This window comes from Gigantopelta aegis, chromosome 10, assembly GCF_016097555.1.
Source record: "Gigantopelta aegis isolate Gae_Host chromosome 10, Gae_host_genome, whole genome shotgun sequence".
Lineage (NCBI taxonomy): Eukaryota > Metazoa > Mollusca > Gastropoda > Neomphalida > Peltospiridae > Gigantopelta > Gigantopelta aegis.
In genome coordinates, this window is record NC_054708.1 from 10072031 (window position 1) to 10093829 (window position 21799).

General features: G+C 39.0%; 1 protein-coding gene across 1 annotated transcript in view; it reads left to right on the forward strand.

Annotated features, from left to right (window-relative positions):
* The window catches only part of LOC121384645 (matrix metalloproteinase-21-like), a 53546-nt gene that overhangs the window by 14231 nt on the left and 17516 nt on the right, over nucleotides 1–21799 (forward strand). The window contains exon 3 of the mRNA XM_041515120.1: nucleotides 12888–13779. Coding sequence (XP_041371054.1) covers nucleotides 12888–13779 — 892 coding nt within the window. The remainder of the gene's footprint in view (nucleotides 1–12887; nucleotides 13780–21799) is intronic.

Here is a 21799-nt window from a genome sequence, read left to right on the forward strand (position 1 = left end):
AATTTTAGCTCTCCTTAGCATGTGAATTTTAGAAATAGAACTACAAAAGGTTTAAATATTGATGCTTAATATGATATCTTTAAATGGCTCCCCATAATCTAAGTTAAGGTAGGAATTTATAATTCGGAGTCCCTTCATTTTTGTTCTCGGCATATCTGAAATTTGGCTGAAGCAAAATTCTTTCTTGTGTGAATCGGAGTCTCTCTCTCTCTCTCTCTCTCTCTCTCTCTCTCTCTCTCTCTCTCTCTCTCTCTCTCTCTCTCTCTCTCTCAATCAATCAATCTCTGAATATTCATTTCTGCACATCTAGAGTGTTCTTGATTACCCTAACGTCTGTAGAAACTCAAGCCAGTGTCTTATCTCACATGTTTGGCGCACGCCGGAATTGTAATGATACTGGGGTGTTCTAGGTACGTTTTCGTGATAATCCTGTAGTATCGTCAGAATGTGCGACATTTCAAAACACGTCGAGCAGAAGCACTTACTTGTATCCAGGTAGGAGTTGATACTGTCGGTTCTGTGGCACTGCACGTACGTGCAGGTGATTAATTCATTCGACCACAAATACATTCTATTTGACTAAAACTGAACAAATGACTATAGTTGTGGAACACAAATACGGGATCACACAAATAGTAACAGCTAATATTGACTGCAACCAAATCCTCAATCCATAATGTCAGACGTTGACGGTGTTACTGGTAGTCAAATTCGACACTACTTCTATTCAACCCCACATTGCACCTTTGTTTGAAATAAAGACATTACTTTGCTAGTAGTAAATTCAATTTGGTCTACAATTCCAGGTGTTACCTTATTTCTTATTGACAAAACTGTCCCTACAATATTTCTCAGATTTCAATTATCACACATTCTAATTTCTGTAGATCTAAGGCGCAAATTCAGTTTGTCCGTCATCCGTATACGTAATCCGTATTCCGTATTCGTAATCCGTATACGTAATCCGTAATGCGTAATCTGCGAAACTCACTTTCTAAGCAAATAGTTTGTGTAGGGTCCATTTGTGTGTCTTCGTACGCGTGTGCGTACGCGTCTTTTTATCTGATCACTGTGCTAACGTATACACATACGGATTTATTACGGACAAACGGAATTTGCGCCTAAAACGTACTTAAAAACCCAAACAGTATCATTTCAATTCAGCCCTGCGCCATACTGCCAGATGAAGACACTGGCTTTAGTTTCGAGAGACGTTATAGCAACCAAGAACACAAGAGTGCCTTTAAGTAATTTGGATTTACAATCAGTAAAACATTCCACCAATTCATAAAGCATAACCAATACAGCTCAGGTGATCTCAACCTGTTTGTAAAACTTTATTTTGAGATCTGCGACTGTCCATAGTTCCAATTCTTTATTAACCTTGAGTGTCATCTGTTGACATACATGTATACCATCAGTTGACATACATGTATACCATCAGTTGACATACATGTATACCATCCGTTGACATACATGTATACCATCAGTTGACATACATGTATACCATCCGTTGACATACATGTATACCATCAGTTGAAATACATGTATACCATAAAAATTTGCAAGCACAATGGAAGGTGCTACTATAAAAAGGATATGGAAAATAAGACAATTAGAATACATATAGAACATAGTTGTACATTTTTGATTATGATTTTTGCGACAGTCCTTCTTTGTGCATTGTAGCTGACTCTGTGTTCTTAAATTTGGTTAATATTCTTGCCAGAGTAATGGTATTCGTGTCTCATCTTGTTAACTATATAATAGGTGTTTTTTTCAAAGTCTTCAAATTAAAAAACCCCACAAAAACACCTTACAACCAATTAGCGTAAAGGTTACAGGCTTGTGAGTACTTTCCGTGAACAATCCATCCGTCTAAGTTACACAGTTTATTATTAATTGGTTTTTAGTGATAGGTGAGGATATGTTTTTAGGCAACGAAGAAACTTGGAACGGCACTGCTTCTAAAAGCATTCATGTGAAAACATTTTGAAATTGTCACGGTATAGATTTAAACTAAAACAATGGCAATGAATGAATCGATGGATGGATGGATGGTTTGATGGATGATTGAACCAATGAATACATATTTCCATCCTGTGAGACAAACATGTATGTATTGTCATTCTGATTACAATAAACTGTTAACCAAACTAGATTTCCCTTGCACAACGCCTAACGGCATCGGTGGTTTAGTGGTTATGCCATCGGTCTTTAGGGTGGTAGGTACTGGTTTTGCAACCCGGTGCCGGCTCCCACTCAGAACAAGTTTAACGACTCAATAAGTAGGTATAAGACAACTACTACACCGACTTCTTTTTTTTACCAACAATCAGCCTGGACAGATAGTTTAGATAGCTGAGGTATGTTCCGAGGAAAGCGTGCTTGAACCTTAATTGGATATAAGAACGAACACAACTATAAATGAGAATACATAAATGAAATTGCACAACGCCGTGGGGGTGATCAGAGCGGGGCAGACCACGCGAAACTGGCAGAACGCTCTCCGAGTTGAGACAAGTGTTTGTCAAGTAGTCGTAATGCGCAGCTAAGTATGAACTCATCATAAAAATGAGCAGTATTAAGAAGTTGTGTGGCACTCAGATCGATGGAGGCTGCACTTAGTCGGTTAACGATCGCAAGGAAATTCGAACCGTCTCGCTCGGGGATGTATCATACACGTCACTAATTTTTACATGTCTCGCTTTTCGACTTGAGAGCATCGCGGTAAAACGTCCGCATGTCTCGCTTTTTGACTTGAGAGCATCGCGGTAGAACGTCCGTATGTCTTGCGTTTCGATTTGAGAGCATTGTGGTAAAACGTCCGCGTGTCTCACTTTTTTACTTGAGAGCATCGCGTTAAAATGTCCCCGTGTCTCGCTTTTTGACTTGAGAGCACCGTGTGAAAACGTCCGCGTGTCTCGCTTTTTGACTTGAAAGCATCGCGGTAAAACCTTCCGTCTGTGCTGTACTACCACAGTGCCATTGCACAATGTCTTGTCTTTCTCCCTACTTTAATGCTTTCGCATCCCCACTTTTTTGTTGTTCATAGTTGTAGTTCCTTGAGAGAGTGCCTGTGGGATGGTACATATAAATATCTCTTGCTACTAATGGAAAACAAAAATGTAGCGGATTTCCCCCTCTAAGCCTCTATGCCTAAATTACCAAATGTTTGACCTCCAATAGCCAACGATTGGTAAATCAATGTACTCTTGTGGTGTCGTTAAACAAAAATGAACTTTAACTTTTTTGACAGAGCGCCAACATGATGCATAATAAAACTGTTCCCTTAGTATGCCCATCGTGTTATTTTTCCTTAATTAAACAATGTGCCATTAAACAAGCACCACCCCACCCTCATCTCCGTCCCAACCATTGTCATCACCGCGGAGCAACCACTGACAAGTCTCAAAAGTTATCTACAACGGGTCATCTCGAACACGGGTAGGTTACATGTGTAAGAAACACCTTTTTTCCAGAGATGATAATAGTAGTACGGTATATACCGCTGTATTTGTTACACCGAGTCATAGAGCAATGGTTGGCTGGACGCATCAACATCCCACCAACGATTATGCTGCTGGGAATTGATCCTAAATAGACATAGAGTAAAATGTGCTCGTGTCGTTTATCTACCAATATTGGTCTGAATATATTGAATATCATTTTTATGCGCCCGTAATTGAAATAGTTGTATTATAGTATGACGGTGTCCGACCGTCCGTAAACGTTTCATTTCCGGAGCATAATATCTAATAAATTCATATAGGATCACCAAACCTTGCATGCAAGTACAACTTGGGATGGCTGTATATCGCGTACCATAACTAGGTTACCGGGACCTATTTTGTTCACACATTACTGCATATTAAAGGAAATCCTTGTCTGGGCCATATCTTCCTTATCAATTTATATAGGATCACCAAGCCGTGCATCCAAGTACAATTGGGGATGGCGATGTGTTGCGTACTATAACACGGTCACTGTGACCTACTTTGGACGGGCGTATCATGTACCTCATACTCAGTATGAAAAGATGCCATCCCCAGTTAAAAGTGGAGCATTCCATGTATGGTCCCTATGTATAAAAATAACATGACAAAATAATATGACATACACATATTTTATTATAAAAACGATTAACATTACACAACAAAAACAATTAAACTATAAAATGACCTCACAAATATTAAACAAATATTTTGTACAAAGTTGAACTTTAATCCTATATCAAAGAATCATGAAGGCCATTTCACTTTGATCATATATTAAAGATCACAGTATGGGATCACTGGACTAATACTAATCACCATAAAGAGCATTAAATCACCTTTGTGCAACTAAGCCCCAATTACATTACTTATGTTCATTATAATCTTAATTGTTTATGTAATACAATATTTTTATAATTGGTTTGAGACACAAAATAATAACGATTGTCCCACTATGAACTGGGGATGTCACTTTTTCACACTGTATGCAAACTGAGTGTAGGCATACTAGGTTGTATGCAAAATGGGTGTAGGCAAAGTGGGTTGTAGGCAGAATGGGAGGGAACCGGGGGGCGGGACGTAACCCAGTGGTAAAGCGCTCTGGGGTCGATCCCCGTCAGTGGGCCCATTGGGCTATTTCTCGCTCCATCCAGTGCACCACGACTGACACACCAAAGGTCGTGGTATGTGCTATCCTGTCTGTCCCTTGCTGCTAGTCGAAGAGTAGCCCATGAAATGGCGACAGCTGGTTTCCTCTCTCAATTTATGTCTGACGCCATATAACCGTAAATAAAATGTGTTGAGTGCGTTGTTAAATAAAACATTTCCTTCCTTCCTTCGAACGTACCGCACCGATCCGCATGACATTGGACAGTCCAGCATCTTATCCACATTAGAGTTTATGTCGGTCAAAGTTATGCTTGCTAAAATATTATTTTACTACGATTACAAATAAATGCCTGCCTGTCTTGAACAGCACTATCTTACGAAGTCAGAGATTGTACCCACGTTAGGCGTACTTGAACTTTTTTCTGACGTAAGCATGCCAAACAATTGCCCATACCCATACCCATACCCCTATCCCTACCCCTAGACATAAACAAGCTTTTTGCTACTGATGAAAAACTGTAGCGGGTTTCCTTCAAGACTATGTCATAATTGCCAAATGTTTGACATGCAATAGCCGATGATTAGTAAATTAATGTGCTCTTGTGGTGTTATTAAATAAAGCAAAGTTCGTTTATTATTTGTCGAAAGTACGAAATCCAGTATTCACGTTAGGCATTTTGCGACTTGAGTACAAATGACATTCATGATTCTATATTAGGCTATTTCTGCAGTACGTAACGTGACTTAATACGAAACGTTAATATTACATATTTTATATTTTATATTTTAGTATTGCATCACGTTACGTGCGTACTACACAGTACACACATTCAATGTTTTAGAACTTTATCATGTGACCTGATATGAACCGTATCATACCTTGTTTCAACACCACATGATTTAATACTATACGTGTTGAATATCACGCACTATCATATCTACATCTATTCCCGCATTGCATCACGTCACTTTAGGAAAGTGTATGGAGCATTTCGGCGTTTTGAGCGAGACATTACGTCACTTGTTCGCCCATTTTGTGGTAAATGCAAGAAACTGTGGATGCGGAGAAATGGGAATGTTTCTGTGAAAGCTATCACACGGATGAAAGGCGAGGCATTCTTGCGTGGCGTGTAGCATGTGGGGCCAAGAATTTCCATCGTCTTAGAAAGCGCGCGCCGCCAACCAATGGAGTTTATAGTAGATATGAAACCTGCCCCGCGTCGTCGTCTTTACAGTGGTAAAGCGCCCGCCTGATGCGCGGTCAGTCTGGGATCGATCCCCATCGGTGAGTCTATTGGGCTATGTCTAGTGCACCACGACTGGTATTTCAAAGGCCGTGGTATGTGTTATCCTGTCTGTGGGATGGGCATATAAAAGATCCGTTGCTACTAATGGGAACAAATGTAGGGGTGGGGGCATCTTAAATGGCTCCCCATAATGTAAGTTAGGGGAGTAGTTAATCACTCTCCTCAATGTTTATCACATCGAGGGATGATCACCTGAATTTGTTTTTGCATAACCTATAAATGGTTTACACACAGTTAAAATTCCCAGTGGCCGTCTCCCCAATGGAATATAAAACATCCTGTGTTTGGATCCAGTATCGAGAAGCGATCCCAGCACCGACCAGCCGATCGATGATAGTCTACTTTATTTACTTGCCCCTACGTCTAAGCAGTGCACGAGTTCAAACGTGCCATAAAACATTGCCCCAGGGTAGAATACGAATGAATTATTATTAAACTAGTCTGGGAATGGCAGTCCTCTGTGGTGGTGCAAGAAAGATAAAATCTCCAGTAAAGGATCTTCTTGGTAGTGGCTGTCCTCCTATAGATGAGGCACTAGATACAGATTCATAGACTCAACCACTAATTTGCCAAATACCTTGTCGACTGCATTGTGCAGAGATATGGCACAATGCTCCGTTTTACAAAGCGATCTTAACGCTTAGATCATCTTAAGTGCATTAAATAATATGCACTTAAGGTGATTTTAGCGCTAAGATCACGTTTTACGATTTTGTCGGTCATATTAACATTTGCAAATTTATATGATTAATGTTTAACAAAATTAATTGTGGAGTGCGACCTTAAGGGATATGTATGTTTGCATTGATTTTGTAAACATGTCACTGCTTTATCTAAATATTCCCGTAATAGACCTTTATGGCGATAAGATTTTCCATGTAATAATGACTTTTGTAATTTCGATTTTTTTAATACTGTTTGTCATTCATGGATTCTTAAAGGGCAAGTTAAAAATGTATTGATAATCATTAATGATGTAACATGCTGTAAACCAATTATATTCATGGTCGCTAGCCCATATTTCCACACGCATATAGCTTAGTAGTACCGGCAAGTAGTAGGCGGGGAAAAGGAAGTAGGCGGGGAAAAGGGAAGTAGGCGTGGTTAAGGTAGTAGGCGGACACAGCCCATTCATTGATCACCTAGATTGTCGCCATTTCATTGACAAACTTCCCGTTACAACATAACAGGAAGTAATGGATTTAATTGGTGATGTTTGCTTGGCGCGAATAGTCATCGTTAAATATACAATATGACGACCTATTTTATAATGTAATTGTTTTAGATATACTTGCATGCATGCATGTACTCCCTCACCACTCTCTCTCGCGCGCACGCACACACTAACACGCACAGACGCACACATTTATATGCATACCTGAACTATGAACTGATTTGTCGTTTAATTTGATTACCATTAGAAATGTTTGTGTGTGTACATGCATGCATTCATTCATTCATCCATCCATCCATCCATCAATCCATCCATTCATCCATACATAGATAGATACACACACATACATACATACATACATACATCAATACATACATACATACGTACGTACGTACATCCATCCATCCATCCATCCATTCATCCATCAACACACACACACACACACACACACACACACGCGTACATTTCTAATGGTAATTAAATTAAATGACAAACGGGTTCGTAATTTAATATATACAGTAGTAAATAGTGTTATAGCAGCCCGTTTTAAAAATCATTCTTAATAGTAAACGAGAAGTAAATTAAAAGAACTCGCTCACTTTTTAAGTTGGTTTTATAATAGTATTTAAGTTTATTTTAAACCATATATTTCAAGGAAGGGAGGAAATGTTTTATTAACGATGCACGCAACACATTTTATGTACGGTTATATGGCATCGGACATATGGTTAAGAACCACACAGATATTGAGAGAGGAAATCCGCTGTCGCCACTTCATGGGCTACTCATTTTGATTAGAAGCAAGGGATCTTTTAAATACACCATCCCACAGACAGGATAGTACATACCACGACCTTTGTTACACCAGTTGTGGAGCACTGGATGGAACGAGAAATAGCTCAATTGGACATATATTTCAAGTTCAAAATAATCAAGCTACATGCATCTGATTATGTAATATAGGTTTAAAATGTAAAGCAAATCCTAATAAAGTGTACATATGTGTATGTTTGGATACTACTCCATTCAAACATATAACCATTTTAATAAGAATCTATGATTCATTAATTACGAAGCCTGTTAGGGAATACAGGAAGTGAATTGCTGTTCAGACCGGAAGTGCTTGTTGATGCGGTTTTAGGATATCCTTCCGTAAATATACTGTTTTCTGAATTACAGCTGTACAATTTGACCTCATGGTCGATTTAATCAATTATGAACATACTTGTTTTAGCAAATTGTTTCCTATTGCATCTGGGCTACCACGAATCCACAACAACCCCAGACACTCACGAACTACAAACCACAACACCTCTATCCCTTCATCCAAGAAGCACATGTCCTAACGGTTTTTTTAAATACAGGTCTATAACAGTGATATATTAAATCTGTATGGATGGGCATAAACTATTGGGGGAGGGAGTGTTGAATTTAGTTTTTTATTTTATCTTTGAACGGTTTCAATCATGGTTTCTTAACATCAGGAAAACAAAATAGCAATTTTTTTTATTTCAGCTGTTTTAAAGATTATTTTCTTATGTATATAGTTTGATCGAAAGGATACATTTTGTAGTCGTCAAGTGGTCCGTCGATTCCACGGACCTGATTTAATAATTTATATTTTACAACTATATTGATTGAAAACATAATTTATTGTACAAAAACCAAAGAATCAGGTACAAGTCTGACAACTATACATATGATTAAGGGGATAGAAATTTAAAAACATAAGAACAGCAAAAATGCAAATAATAACAACAGTAGTATTTTTATTTTATATTTTATTTTTAACAGTTTTATTAACGAAACGTGTAGAAAATTCAGTGGTTGAGACAGATGCTTTCCTTTTACTCATATTCTCTAAATAGAAATTATATTAGTAATATAATACAATAGGTTCAAGTCGGTGAAAATCTATGCAACAAAACTAGCAGCATTAAATTGGTTATACTGTAGACTGAATCGAGATGTATACTGCATGTTTCAGTATGCCAGACTGAATTTATTGCTGTAGCCACAGACACGGAAAAAAGTCCCATATCTTTCAAATAAATATGTCTGAGAAGTAAACTGAGGCACAGGAAATTCTTCATTTCCTTAGTCCGGTGGCAAATGTGAACAGATTCATCTGATATGCCAATAGCTTATTGGATTTGTTTATTATTAAAGGAAGTGTAATCCATGGCGAATGAGCCTGGAGGAAGTACAATAGATGAAGAATAAACAACATTTTTATAAATAAAGATATTGTTCATAGACTTTCTTTGCTCACTTTTGTGTATGGTGTCCATAAGGTTTTCTTAGCTTATTTAGTATAATATCCATAGACTTCCTTCGCTTATTGTTGTATAATATCCATACGATACTTTATTTGCTTATATTTTGCGTACATTTCCCTACAGATTTTCCTTGATAACTTTTTTGTATGGTGCCCATAAGATTTCATAGCTTATTTAGTATAATATCCATAGATTTTCATCGCTTATTGTTGTATAATATCCATATAATACTTTCTTTGCTTATGTTTTTTTGCGAACATTGTCCATATCATTATCTTCTTTGAAAACTTGTGTGTGTAATGTCTATAAAAAAATGTTTTGTCATTTTGGTATAATCTCCACAGACTGTGTTTTCTCACTTTCATTTATAGTTCGATAGACTTGCTTTGTTGATTTGGTTAATTTTCAGACTTTGCTCACATTTGAGTACTGGATGTCTTACATTTGTTTAGTCTTACATTTACCTCTATAACATTTCTGCCCACAGATCTGTTATTGTCGCATTTATGTATTACAATATTTGTTAAAAACGTAGGTTCAATTTCTCGTCAGAGGTTTAACCATTCAAGTAAAACTGGACCACTTGATTTGTCTTTTGATTCATGTTAATACGTACCGGAATAGTGTTATGTAGGCCTACACCTTCCTTTAACTCAGTACGCATGTCCTCAATATATTTTAAAAAATCATATTTGCATTAAGTAAAAACAATAAAGATGGCCAGTTTTTTGCTTGAATCGCGGATAATGACTGAACCGTCAGCGAGAAGCAGACCTTACTGAAAGTGTTTTTGAAACCTGGCGAATGTATTCGTAAAAAAAAAATGGTGAACTTAATAGTGCCATCTTTTAAATGTATTAATGAAAACTGTGGATGTATCATGAAAGCTGCTAATTATATCACGAAACCTACTAAATGTATTCACCATACCTGAAAAGTGTGTTCATAAAATCTATTAAACTTATTCATGACACCTGCTGAATGAATTAATGAAACCTGTTGAATATATTCGTCTCACCCACTAAATATAATCACGAGATCTGCTAAATATGCACGCTCACCCGCATGCACGCACACGTGCTAAGGGTGATTATAAGCTGTAAGCAATATATCCACAAATACCTAATTAGTGTACTTTTGTTTTGTCTGCAAAGTTGAAGGTCACTGTGGTAAATATTCATATATGCTGTGTTCTGAGGCATGTTCTAATTTTCAGACAGACTATAATTTTTCCTGTTAAGGGGTTTTGTTTTGTCTACAATATCATTGTAGCACCTTTTGCTGAACTGGGAAAAGTCAGAAAATGACGTTGTTACGCGTACGGTTAATTATATTTAGCACTGGAACGTTTGACCTGAATTTTGGCGTATTGTGATCGAAATGGATCGCTCCAGTTGTCTGACCCGATAGTACGCAGTCTGGGTCGCGCTTAATAAAGAGGAGATTGAAAGGTGAATTGCACTTGGGTTACACAACCAGTAATCGCTTCTCTACAACCGTGCCAACGAAAAAACAAAGCTAGCTAGCGCATATCCCCGAGTGTGTGTGTGTGTGTTTGTTTTTTGTGTTGGCACTACTTCACTGAATTATAATCCTGTGTATTCCCAAGTTTGTCGCTGGTTAGTTACGAAAGTTAAAGTTGAAGTTTGTTTTTTGTGTTGGCACTACTTCACTGAATTATAATCGTGTGTATTCCCAAGTTTGTCGCTGGTTAGTTACGAAAGTTAAAGTTGAAGTTTGTTTTTTGTGTTGGCACTACTTCACTGAATTATAATCGTGTGTATTCCCAAGTTTGTCGCTGGTTAGTTACGAAAGTTAAAGTTGAAGTTTGTTTTTTGTGTTGGCACTACTTCACTGAATTATAATCCTGTGTATTCCCAAGTTTGTCGCTGGTTAGTTACGAAAGTTAAAGTTGAAGTTTGTTTTTTGTGTTGGCACCACTTCACTGAATTATAATCCTGTGTATTCCCAAGTTTGTCGCTGGTTAGTTACGAAAGTTAAAGTTGAAGTTTGTTTTTTGTGTTGGCACCACTTCACTGAATTATAATCCTGTGTATTCCCAAGTTTGTCGCTGGTTAGTTACGAAAGTTAAAGTTGAAGTTTGTTTTTTGTGTTGGCACCACTTCACTGAATTATAATCGTGTGTATTCCCAAGTTTGTCGCTGGTTAGTTACGAAAGTTAAAGTAGAAGGTTGTTTTTTGTGTTGGCACCACTTCACTGAATTATAATCGTGTGTATTCCCAAGTTTGTCGCTGGTTAGTTACGAAAGTTAAAGTTGAAGTTTGTTTTTTGTGTTGGCACTACTTCACTGAATTATAATCGTGTGTATTCCCAAGTTTGTCGCTGGTTAGTTACGAAAGTTAAAGTTGAAGTTTGTTTTTTGTGTTGGCACTACTTCACTGAATTATAATCCTGTGTATTCCCAAGTTTGTCGCTGGTTAGTTACGAAAGTTAAAGTTGAAGGTTGTTTTTTGTGTTGGCACTACTTCACTGAATTATAATCGTGTGTATTCCCAAGTTTGTCGCTGGTTAGTTACGAAAGTTAAAGTTGAAGTTTGTTTTTTGTGTTGGCACCACTTCACTGAATTATAATCCTGTGTATTCCCAAGTTTGTCGCTGGTTAGTTACGAAAGTTAAAGTTGAAGTTTGTTTTTTGTGTTGGCACTACTTCACTGAATTATAATCGTGTGTATTCCCAAGTTTGTCGCTGGTTAGTTACGAAAGTTAAAGTTGAAGTTTGTTTTTTGTGTTGGCACTACTTCACTGAATTATAATCCTGTGTATTCCCAAGTTTGTCGCTGGTTAGATACGAAAGTTAAAGTTGAAGTTTGTTTTTCTTTAACGACACCACTTGGCTACTGGATATCAAGCATTTGGTAATTTAGACATAATTTTAGAGGGAAAAAAGCTAATTGTTTTTCAGTAGTGGCAAGAGTTCTTTTATATGCATTTCCCCCACAGACAGGTCAGCACATACCACTGTATTTTATATAACAGTCGGTTGGGACGAAAAAACAACAGAGTCAGAGAATAAGTGCAATGAGGGGATGGTTTATAAGAGTATGCACCAAACATTTTAGATAAATTGGTTATGGGTTAAACATAGTTTCGTATTATTAACTGATATTTGATGGGTTAATATTTATTACTAGTCCCTTACTGGTCCAACCGGAAGGGACTATAAGTTTCGTTTCCGTCTGTCCCACATAGTTTTCCGGACTTTCATTTTTTTTCGAAATGCTTCAAGATACTGAGTTGAAATTTAGTGTATAGTACTTTTATCATGTAGTGTTACATATTAAGTGTGACTTTCATGGCGATTTACCCATTTTTACAGAATTATGGCCCTTGAACTTTGGATATATGAAAAAAAACATTTGGTTTCCGTTGAGGACATGTATTGCTTAAGCAGTACTCTCAAAATTGTTTAACTGGTATTTCGTTTCAGTATATTCACAAAAGCATTTTTGTATTTTATATACAAGCACTTTATTGACGGTTTTTACATCTCTCTGTTGACAGGTGGTTTTGGAAAAGTACGGCTACCTGAGATGTAGCGTGTTGAGGAGAAAGCGGGAGTCTGGTTCTCACGGAAGGAGCTTCAGCTTCTCTGACTTGTTCAACATGAAGACTCAGAACATGTTCAAGGAAGGCGGCTTCGTGGGCGTGTGTAACGAGCACGAGATCAAACAGGCGCTGCAGGAGTACCAGAGAACGTACAACCTGCCGGCCACGGGGGAACTCGACGAGAAGACCAAGCAGCTGATGAGCAGTTCCCGCTGTGGTAACAAGGACAATGAGGCCGAGGTGGTCAACCCCAAGGCCGTGGTTGAAGTCGTCGACGGGACGAAGAAGCAGCCAGGAGAGGATAGCGGACATCAGTCTAAGAGAGACTTACTGCAGGAGAGCAACAAATCCAACATCCCGCCAACACAGAGGCTGAGTAAGAGATCCGCGCCGTCCAACACTATGTTGAACGTCCTCGTGGGAAAACCACCGTCGTCCAGTCTCGTCAGGAGGAAGCGCTACATTCAGGAATACATCGAAAGGCTCGGGGTGTCCGACCCGAGCAAGTTGTTCCAGCCGGTCACGGAGGAGGAGCGCAAGCAGAAGTCTGTCATTGTGAAACGCAACGTGCACGAGGAGCCCGGCCGACACGGACAGATGCCCGAGGACGGAGAAGAGCATCTTCCGCTGTGGCAGGGCCGGGACGAGAACGGCGAGATGTTCACTAAGGACGTTATAAAATGGCGGCTGCTCAGGTCGGGCTACAGCACGAAGATTCCGGTAGAAGACCAGCGGGCCACGCTCGATCTCGCCTTCCGGATGTGGAGCGAGGTCATCCCTCCCAGATTCGTTGAGGACACGGACGGAGATATCAGAGACATTGACATCGAGATTGCGTTCGGAAAAGGTGAGTGCAGTTTTACGCTATTACCATTGTGACTACTGTAGGTGTAGTGGGACAGAAGGGTGCAAGGTTTTGCTGACCAGGGCCCCGTTCCACAAAGTAGTGATCTTAGCCCCAAAATCGTCTGAGTGCATAATTAGATTATGTAGTGCAGGCCCTAATCTATCCGGCGAAATCAACGTTTTCTTCGCCAAAAGTCGGCAGCACTTAAGGTGACCTTAGCACTAAGATCGCTTTGTGGAACGGGGCCCTGGACATGGAAAAAAAAAACCTCACATCGAGATTGCGTTCGAAAATGGTGAGTGGAATTACACGCTTTAACCATTGTGAATACTGTAGGGCATAGTGTAAGTAAGTTGCCCTCCCATTTCAAGTAATTTACACACTTTCATCAAAGTAAACCTTCAAATATAAATATTCAACCATTTGAACACGGCTTGATGGTTTGGCCAGCTTTGCTTTTAAAAAGAACCACATACTTTCTACGTCCGATTCGAACTAAGTAAGGCAGATGGGGATACGGTTTCGCAGACCTCGACGTGAAATTTGTTTTGAATGGAGTGATTAATAATTATTGCTCACCTTAAACGAGGTCTAGTTTTGACACTAGCAAACAAAAGTCATATTGGTGTTTTACATTCGTTACGTAATGTATATAGTAGGGAGGAAATATTCGTGGTGCTTTAATCCATACCTGTGATGTCACATCATATTGTTTCATCTGGGCTTTTCTTTATGTATTTTCAGGTCAGGGATTCGAACCCACTATTGATAGAGCGTTTACATGTAACGCTTTATCCCACTAGGCCACACATTTTCATAAACGACTGAATATGTAATTTAAGCCTTATGTACCTGATACTATTGATAGTAATGTATTCATCCGGAATATATCGAAGATTGTCGAATACTCAATGGAAAATCATAGATTACACGTGTAGCACGTGTATCCTGTTTAATGCCGTCCATCCACTGCTGATAATGTACCGATCCAATCGTTCAGTTAGGTCCGAAAGGATCATGTCGTTTTGTGATATTAGCTTTTAATCTTCGTAAATAGTATTTGCCAGTTTAACAAATATTTTCGTTTAAAGTATTTCTGAATGTACCATAATGACAGTCACGTTAAAAAAAAGGGTATTTATCTAGTGTTTTCAGACCGGGGTTGCCTGCACCGCTGTTACACAGAAATAGGATTAAGACCCAATGACCGTCGACTGTTTATAACTATGCTTTTAAAACATTATAGTCACGAGTTTGTGGATCAAGGTTAACTCACGCTACAAATTATATAAAGTAGGCGCCTATGCAGGAAATCATGTATAGTGTGCGTGCGTGCGTATGTCTAGACATGATGCACCAGACAAGAGTTTAAAAACCGAACATTTGCTTGAGCAGTGGGAAAGGTTTCTACCCCCCGACCCCCGACCGCCTCCTTCACACGCGACTGTAAAAGTAAAGTTTGTTTTGTTTAACGACACCATTAGAGCACATTGATTTATTAATCATCGGCTATAGGATGTCAAACATTTGGTAATTTTCACATATAGTCTTAGAGATGAAACCCGCTACATTTTCCCAGTAGTAGCAAGGGATCTTTTTTATGCATTATCCCCCAGACAGATTAGCACATACCACGGCCTTTGATATACCAGTCGTGATGCACTGGCTGGAACTAGAAATAGCTTAGAGGGCCACGATGACAGGAAAGATTTTTAGTTAGATTTGACAGAATCAATAATATATCAAAATTAAAAAATATATATAATTTAAAAGTGCTAACTAGGGCTTAGGGTGGGACTTGGCCCAGTGGTAAAGCGCTCGCTTGATGCGCGGTCGGTTTGGGATCGATCCCCGTAGGTGGGCCCATTGGGCTATTTCTTGTTCGAGCCATTGCACCACGACTGGTATATCAAAGGTCGTGGTATGTGCTATCCTGTCTGTATGATGATGCATATAAAAGATTCTTTACTGCTAATAGAAAAATGTAGCACGTTTCCTCTCTAAGAGTGTCAAAATTACCAAATGTTTGACATCCAATAGTCGATGATTAATAAATCAAAGCGCTCTAGTGGTGTCGTTAAAGAAAACAAAACTTTAACTTCAACTAGGGTTGGCCTATACCAAATAGAATACCATAGCCAACAATATTCAAATTTCTTTACTGCTTTAAGTTATACAACGTATAAGCTTTATAATAAAAAATAGCAAGTTATAATAAATACATATTTACAATATTTGATAATGGTTGGGAGCGCTTTAGCACAATTCAAAAATACATTCATGCATGAACAATCAATACATGGTTAAAATTAACCAAATACCAGTAAACCATTCAAACATGCATGAAAAATAGTTACGTGCCAGGTAATATTACTTTTAATAAAGAAGATATTAAATATAAACACATCACGTACAAAAGGAAACTAAAGACACACATACATATAATATTATCTAAACACAAATAAACAGGTAAAATAAAATTAAAAACCTAACAATAATACAATTATAATCATAATAAATAAATAAATAAATAATGTTAAGATACGTGTGACTACAAATACATGCAGTATATCAACAAAGCTATAACCCTAAAGTATTAATTATTATTTAAAGGCATACTGTCACAGATTTAAGGACCTTATTTCTCTTTTAATGAATAATGAATAATAAATAAACTAATTTTTACAGACTATTGCATCACTTTAACTACATCATGATTGAGTAAAATCCATGTCAACCCTCTCAGCAATGTTAGTTTTTGAATTATGGACCATTGCCATAATTCAATTATTTTTATAAAATATTATTAATAAGTGGAGTATGGTGGTCACGTAGATGGTTGAATAAAGTACGTTTATGGACAAATCAGATATATGTATTTTCAAGTAATACTTTGTTAGGCCATGAAACAGGTCAGTAGTCTGTGACAGTATGCCTTTAACTAAAGAATGTACTTTTCGTGTCTCATTTTCGATATAACGGGATGTTCTTTACAACACCCCTAGTTAAGCACACAATTGTAGTACATGTACTTAGTTTTACAGGTACCATACATGTTTCAAGGACAGGAGTAGCCCGAGTACTCTTAGAGAGCGCTGATAACTGTCCATATGTCCGTCTATCTCTCTTACCGTCAGAGTATTAGGGCTAGTACAAGAGTACTTGACACAATCGTACTGGACGCAATAAACTTGCATATATTCAATACCTAGATAACAAAATTTTTTGACAACAACACTGTCAGATTTATCACCAATTACAAACTTGATTTTATTAACTGCGCTATGAAAAGTTCGAACTTTGACCTGTCCGTATGTTATTTGGTCTAGTGCTACCAATAACTGTGCAAACCACACGTTTATTCTTGTACGCCATGTTTCATCCTTGACTGTTTACACGCCGACCAGCGGTTGTAACCTTGAGATGGCTGATTCATTCCACATACACTACCAATGCCTCGGAACAGATAAGCTATCGCCAACCCAATTCCAACGTGACAGAAAGTGCAATAAATTAACTGTAATGCGAAACTAGGCAATTAGGCCACTACAGCCATAGTAGTCTCGATCAAGATTGACTAATAGTCTCGATCAAGACGAACGAATACTAGTGCAGATATGTTAATAGTGGCGTGTTCAGGAGGCCGGACGCTCGCGAAGAAAACATTTTGACTGGTACCATCGTCTTCTATCGCATCATATTCATCTAACGTTAGACACCCCCCCAAAAAACCCAGTCTAGCGAACGAAAGCGATCGCTAACCCTTCTGATCTTGCCTCAGACAGTAAAGCACATACGATGACCTTTGACCAGTTGTGGTGCATTGGTTTGGAATGAGAAAAAGCTATTGCAGATCGACTGATATCAATATGAGACAGTATTTGTGTGTGCTAAATAAATTCAGTATATATTTGTATTTAGTGTACTGTAATTGTACAAGTAGCGGGATTTAGCTCAGTCGGCTGAGTGCTCGCTCGAGGTGCTTGCGTCACAGGATCGAATCACCTAGGTGGATCCATTCAGGTGATTGGGTTTTTTTTTTTTTTTCTCGTTACAACCAGTGCACTACAACTGGACAAAGGCCGTGATATGTGCGTTCCTGTCTGTCGGAAACTGTATATAAAAGATCCTTTTCTGCATTACGAAAAATGTAGTGGGTTTCCTGACTATATGTCAGATTTACCAAATGTTTAACATCCAATAGCCGATGATTAATTAATCAATGTGCTCTAGTGATGTCGTTAAACAAAACAAACTTTCTTCTTTCTGTTATTGTACAAGATACACTGTAGGTTGGTGTAGTAGGCCTATATATACTACTCAAAAGAATTTAAGGGTCAGATGATATTTTCGACATTATTTTCTGAATGTCAATTATATTAGCTAGACCATAATGTCACGCATGGTATTGTTCCATTTTGACGAAAGTGGGTCTAAGCAACCCATAAATGAATTAAAATCCACTGTCATTGACACTGTCGACTAGTTCTAATGGCGAAAACATGCTTACATTTGCACGTAAATTAGGGCGAAAGCGAAAGGTCTGCTAAGTGCCCATAACTTGCTTTTTCACAAAGCGCTTCATTTGCACGCTTTGCACGTTATTCCATGTTCCCAATGCTGAATTTCCGTATAATTGGAGCTTGCGTTCGTGTACGGTGCACACTCCAAATTCGACAATGGTACGACTTCAACTGACTATCGAAGATCGAGGAAGGGCTATTGCTTGGCTTCAGGATGGCAATACGCAAAGAAATGTTGGTCTGAGACTTGGTGTCAGTCAGTGTCGTTGGCCGACTGTGGCAACGGTACCAAACAACGAATTCTGTTCGAAATCGTCCACGTTCGGGAAGACCCCGAAGCACTACAAATAGAGAGGACCGCTACATCACCAATATGGCTCTACGTCAACGCACAACCACTGCACGCCGATTACGTGACAATCTGCGGACTGCGACTGGAACTCGAGTGTCTGATCAAACCATACGCAATCGTCTGAGAGCCAATAATCTACGCTGCCATCGCCAGGCTGTTCGACCACCACTCCTACCACGTCATAGAACGGCCAGACGTCACTGGTGCACGCTTCATCTGCGGTGGCAACGTGTTCAGTGGGGTCGAGTGATGTTCACTGATGAGTCCAGGTTTAGTCTCCAGTTCAACGACGGTCGGGTTCGTGTCTACAGACGTCCTGGGGAGCGCTTCGCTGACGTTAACGTTAGACAACGTCACCGGTTCGGTGGTGGCAGCGTCATGGTGTGGGGCGGCATCTCTATCCACCACAGGACCCCCCTCTATGTGGTGGATGGCAATCTGAATGGAATCCGCTATCTGAATGAGATTATCCGGCCGTTGGTTCTCCCAGGCCTTCAGCAGATTGGCGGCGGGGCAGTTCTGCAGGATGACAATGCCAGACCCCACCGCGCCAGGGTGGTAACGGACTTTCTCAGACAACAAGGTATCGCCAGGATGGATTGGCCAGCATATTCGCCTGACTTGGCCCCAATAGAGCACGCCTGGGACGAATTAGGCAGGAGAGTTCGGGATAACCATGCCCCTCCGGCCAACCTTCATGATCTGGGTCAACTTCTTATGGCAGAGTGGCAGGCCATTCCCCAAGAGTTCTTCAGACGTCTGATCAACAGCATGAGGCAACGATGTGTCGAGTGTATTCGCGCCAGGGGTGGATTCACACACTATTAAACGAATGTTCTAATGTGTAAAATCCATGTTTGACAACCTTCAACTTTGACAGCATGTCATGTGACTTTCTTGTATACAGTGACGTTTATTTCTGGTTTTTGGTAAATATGGAACAATAAATTAAATTTTTGGTATAGTTTACATCATCAAGCTAATACACTCTGAAACTTAATTGGTTATAAATGTTTGACCCTTAAATTCTTTTGAGTAGTATATAATATAAAATACGCTGATTATTTTTCCTTCTTTTTTTATGGGGTCAAATAGTCTTAAACATTTTAATCTTCTGTTTGGGAGTATTCTTTGTTTTTACATTGTTTATTTTCCATTCGTAACCGTGAAACGTTTTATCTAACTTGTCTTCCTAAGTGAAGTTGCAGCTGTAAACGCGTGTGCCGTTTGTCATGGCGTGGAGTTTAGTTTTTGACTACGTGATGAGAAACAGGGCTTTGTCTCAATCATTAACCCACACTCAGCAGGCCCCTAATAGTATTGACCTTGTCAGACATTTGTCATTGTGTTCTTTGAGCGGGATGTAGTCCGGTGGTAGAGCACTCTCTTGAGGTGCGGTGTGTCGTGGGATCGATCGATCCCCAATCCCAACCAATGTCTCAACACTGGACAATCAAACGTTAAAGGGACATTCCCGAGTTTGCTGCAATTTTAAAGATGTTATCGACTAACAGAGACTTTTTAACGATTGTAATTACATATCAAATATATTTTTCAGCCTAACATATTAGTGGCTGTATATTAAACGTGTTTCTGATCGTTCTAATATTTGTACTAGGTTAAATTTCATTTTATTTCCTAAACTATGTTGGGGTTTTTCGTACGTACGAAATTATTTGAAGACAAACTCCAGTTTGTGCTTCTTACAAATATTAAGACGACCAGAAACACATTGAATATACAGACACTGATATTCTAAACAAGAAAATATATTTAATATGTAAGTTTAATCGTAGAAATATTTTATTAGTCGGAAACATCTTACAATGCAGCAAACTCAGGAATGTCCCTTTAAAGTTTGTTTTGTTTAACTGACTTCACTAGAGCACATTGATGGATTGATCGATCATAGGCTGTTGGAATGAATGAATGAATGAATGAATGAACGTTTAACGACACCCCAGCACGAAACATACATCGGCTATTGAGTAGGCTATTGGATGTCAAACAAATGGTAATTTTGACATATAGTCTTAGAGAGGAAACCCGACACATTTTTTATTAGTAGCAAGGGATATTTTGTATGCACCATTCCATAGACAGGATAGCACACACCACGGCCTTTGACATACCTGTTGTGGTGCACTGGCTGGAATGAGAAATAGCCCAATGGGCCCAACGATAGGGATCGATCCTTGACCGACCGCGCTTCAGGCGAGCGCTTTACCACTGGGCTACGTCCAGCCCCACTAAATTGGATTTGCATTACCTGGTTAACCCTTTTCCCATTTGGTTTCCAAGGCGTTCTTAAAATTATTATAATTGTGTCTAAAGTGGTTAACAGGGGACATATTTCAAAATCTTAAGTATCTTGGGTCACGTAATTTTACCTAGGTAACCGATTGTTCGGTTACGTGAATTATGTTTGTGTAATTGGTGAGTTATCTAATCCTAACACATTTATACTATAGTTCTGTACCACAAAGACATTCAATATGTATTTTAAACAAAACGGATTTTGCCATGAGATATATTTTTTCTATTTCAATTTCAATTCACTACGTAACCCACTTGTGTGAATTTGAAGTTGCGTGACCGACACGCGAACGAAACGCTGGTTCGCGTGAAATATTGTGTTCTGGCTTCACGTGGTTGAACGAGAGTTAAAAACACTGATTTCTGGCTCAGCTTGTAACAAAATTAATTCTCTGTTGTAATACATGATCTAGAACGTGTCTAATTTGGTCTCACAGCACAGTTATTTTATGTCTTACTCGCATGTGTTTAGTTTAATTTCTGCATGATCGTACTCTGCTACTCAAGCCACGATAAGCAGGGCGGAACGCAACAACATTATGGGGCGACCTTCGGTGGATTTTTGATAGTCAATTAATCTTTATGACCAGAATTATAAAGTGTTAAAGAACGTGTCCCCCCCCCCCCCCCCCCACCCCCCCACCCTCCGTCACCCAGACATCAAATCCTAATACCAAGGGCAGACCCAACGGAGGCGACCAGGGAACCTGCCCCCATAAAAATCAAAGTGCCCCCTTTTTGGAACAGTTATTGTTTCTGTTTTTTGTTTTGGCTGTATATAGGCCAAGAGCACCCGTCCTCGCCCTCTGAAAATCAATGTACCCCCTTT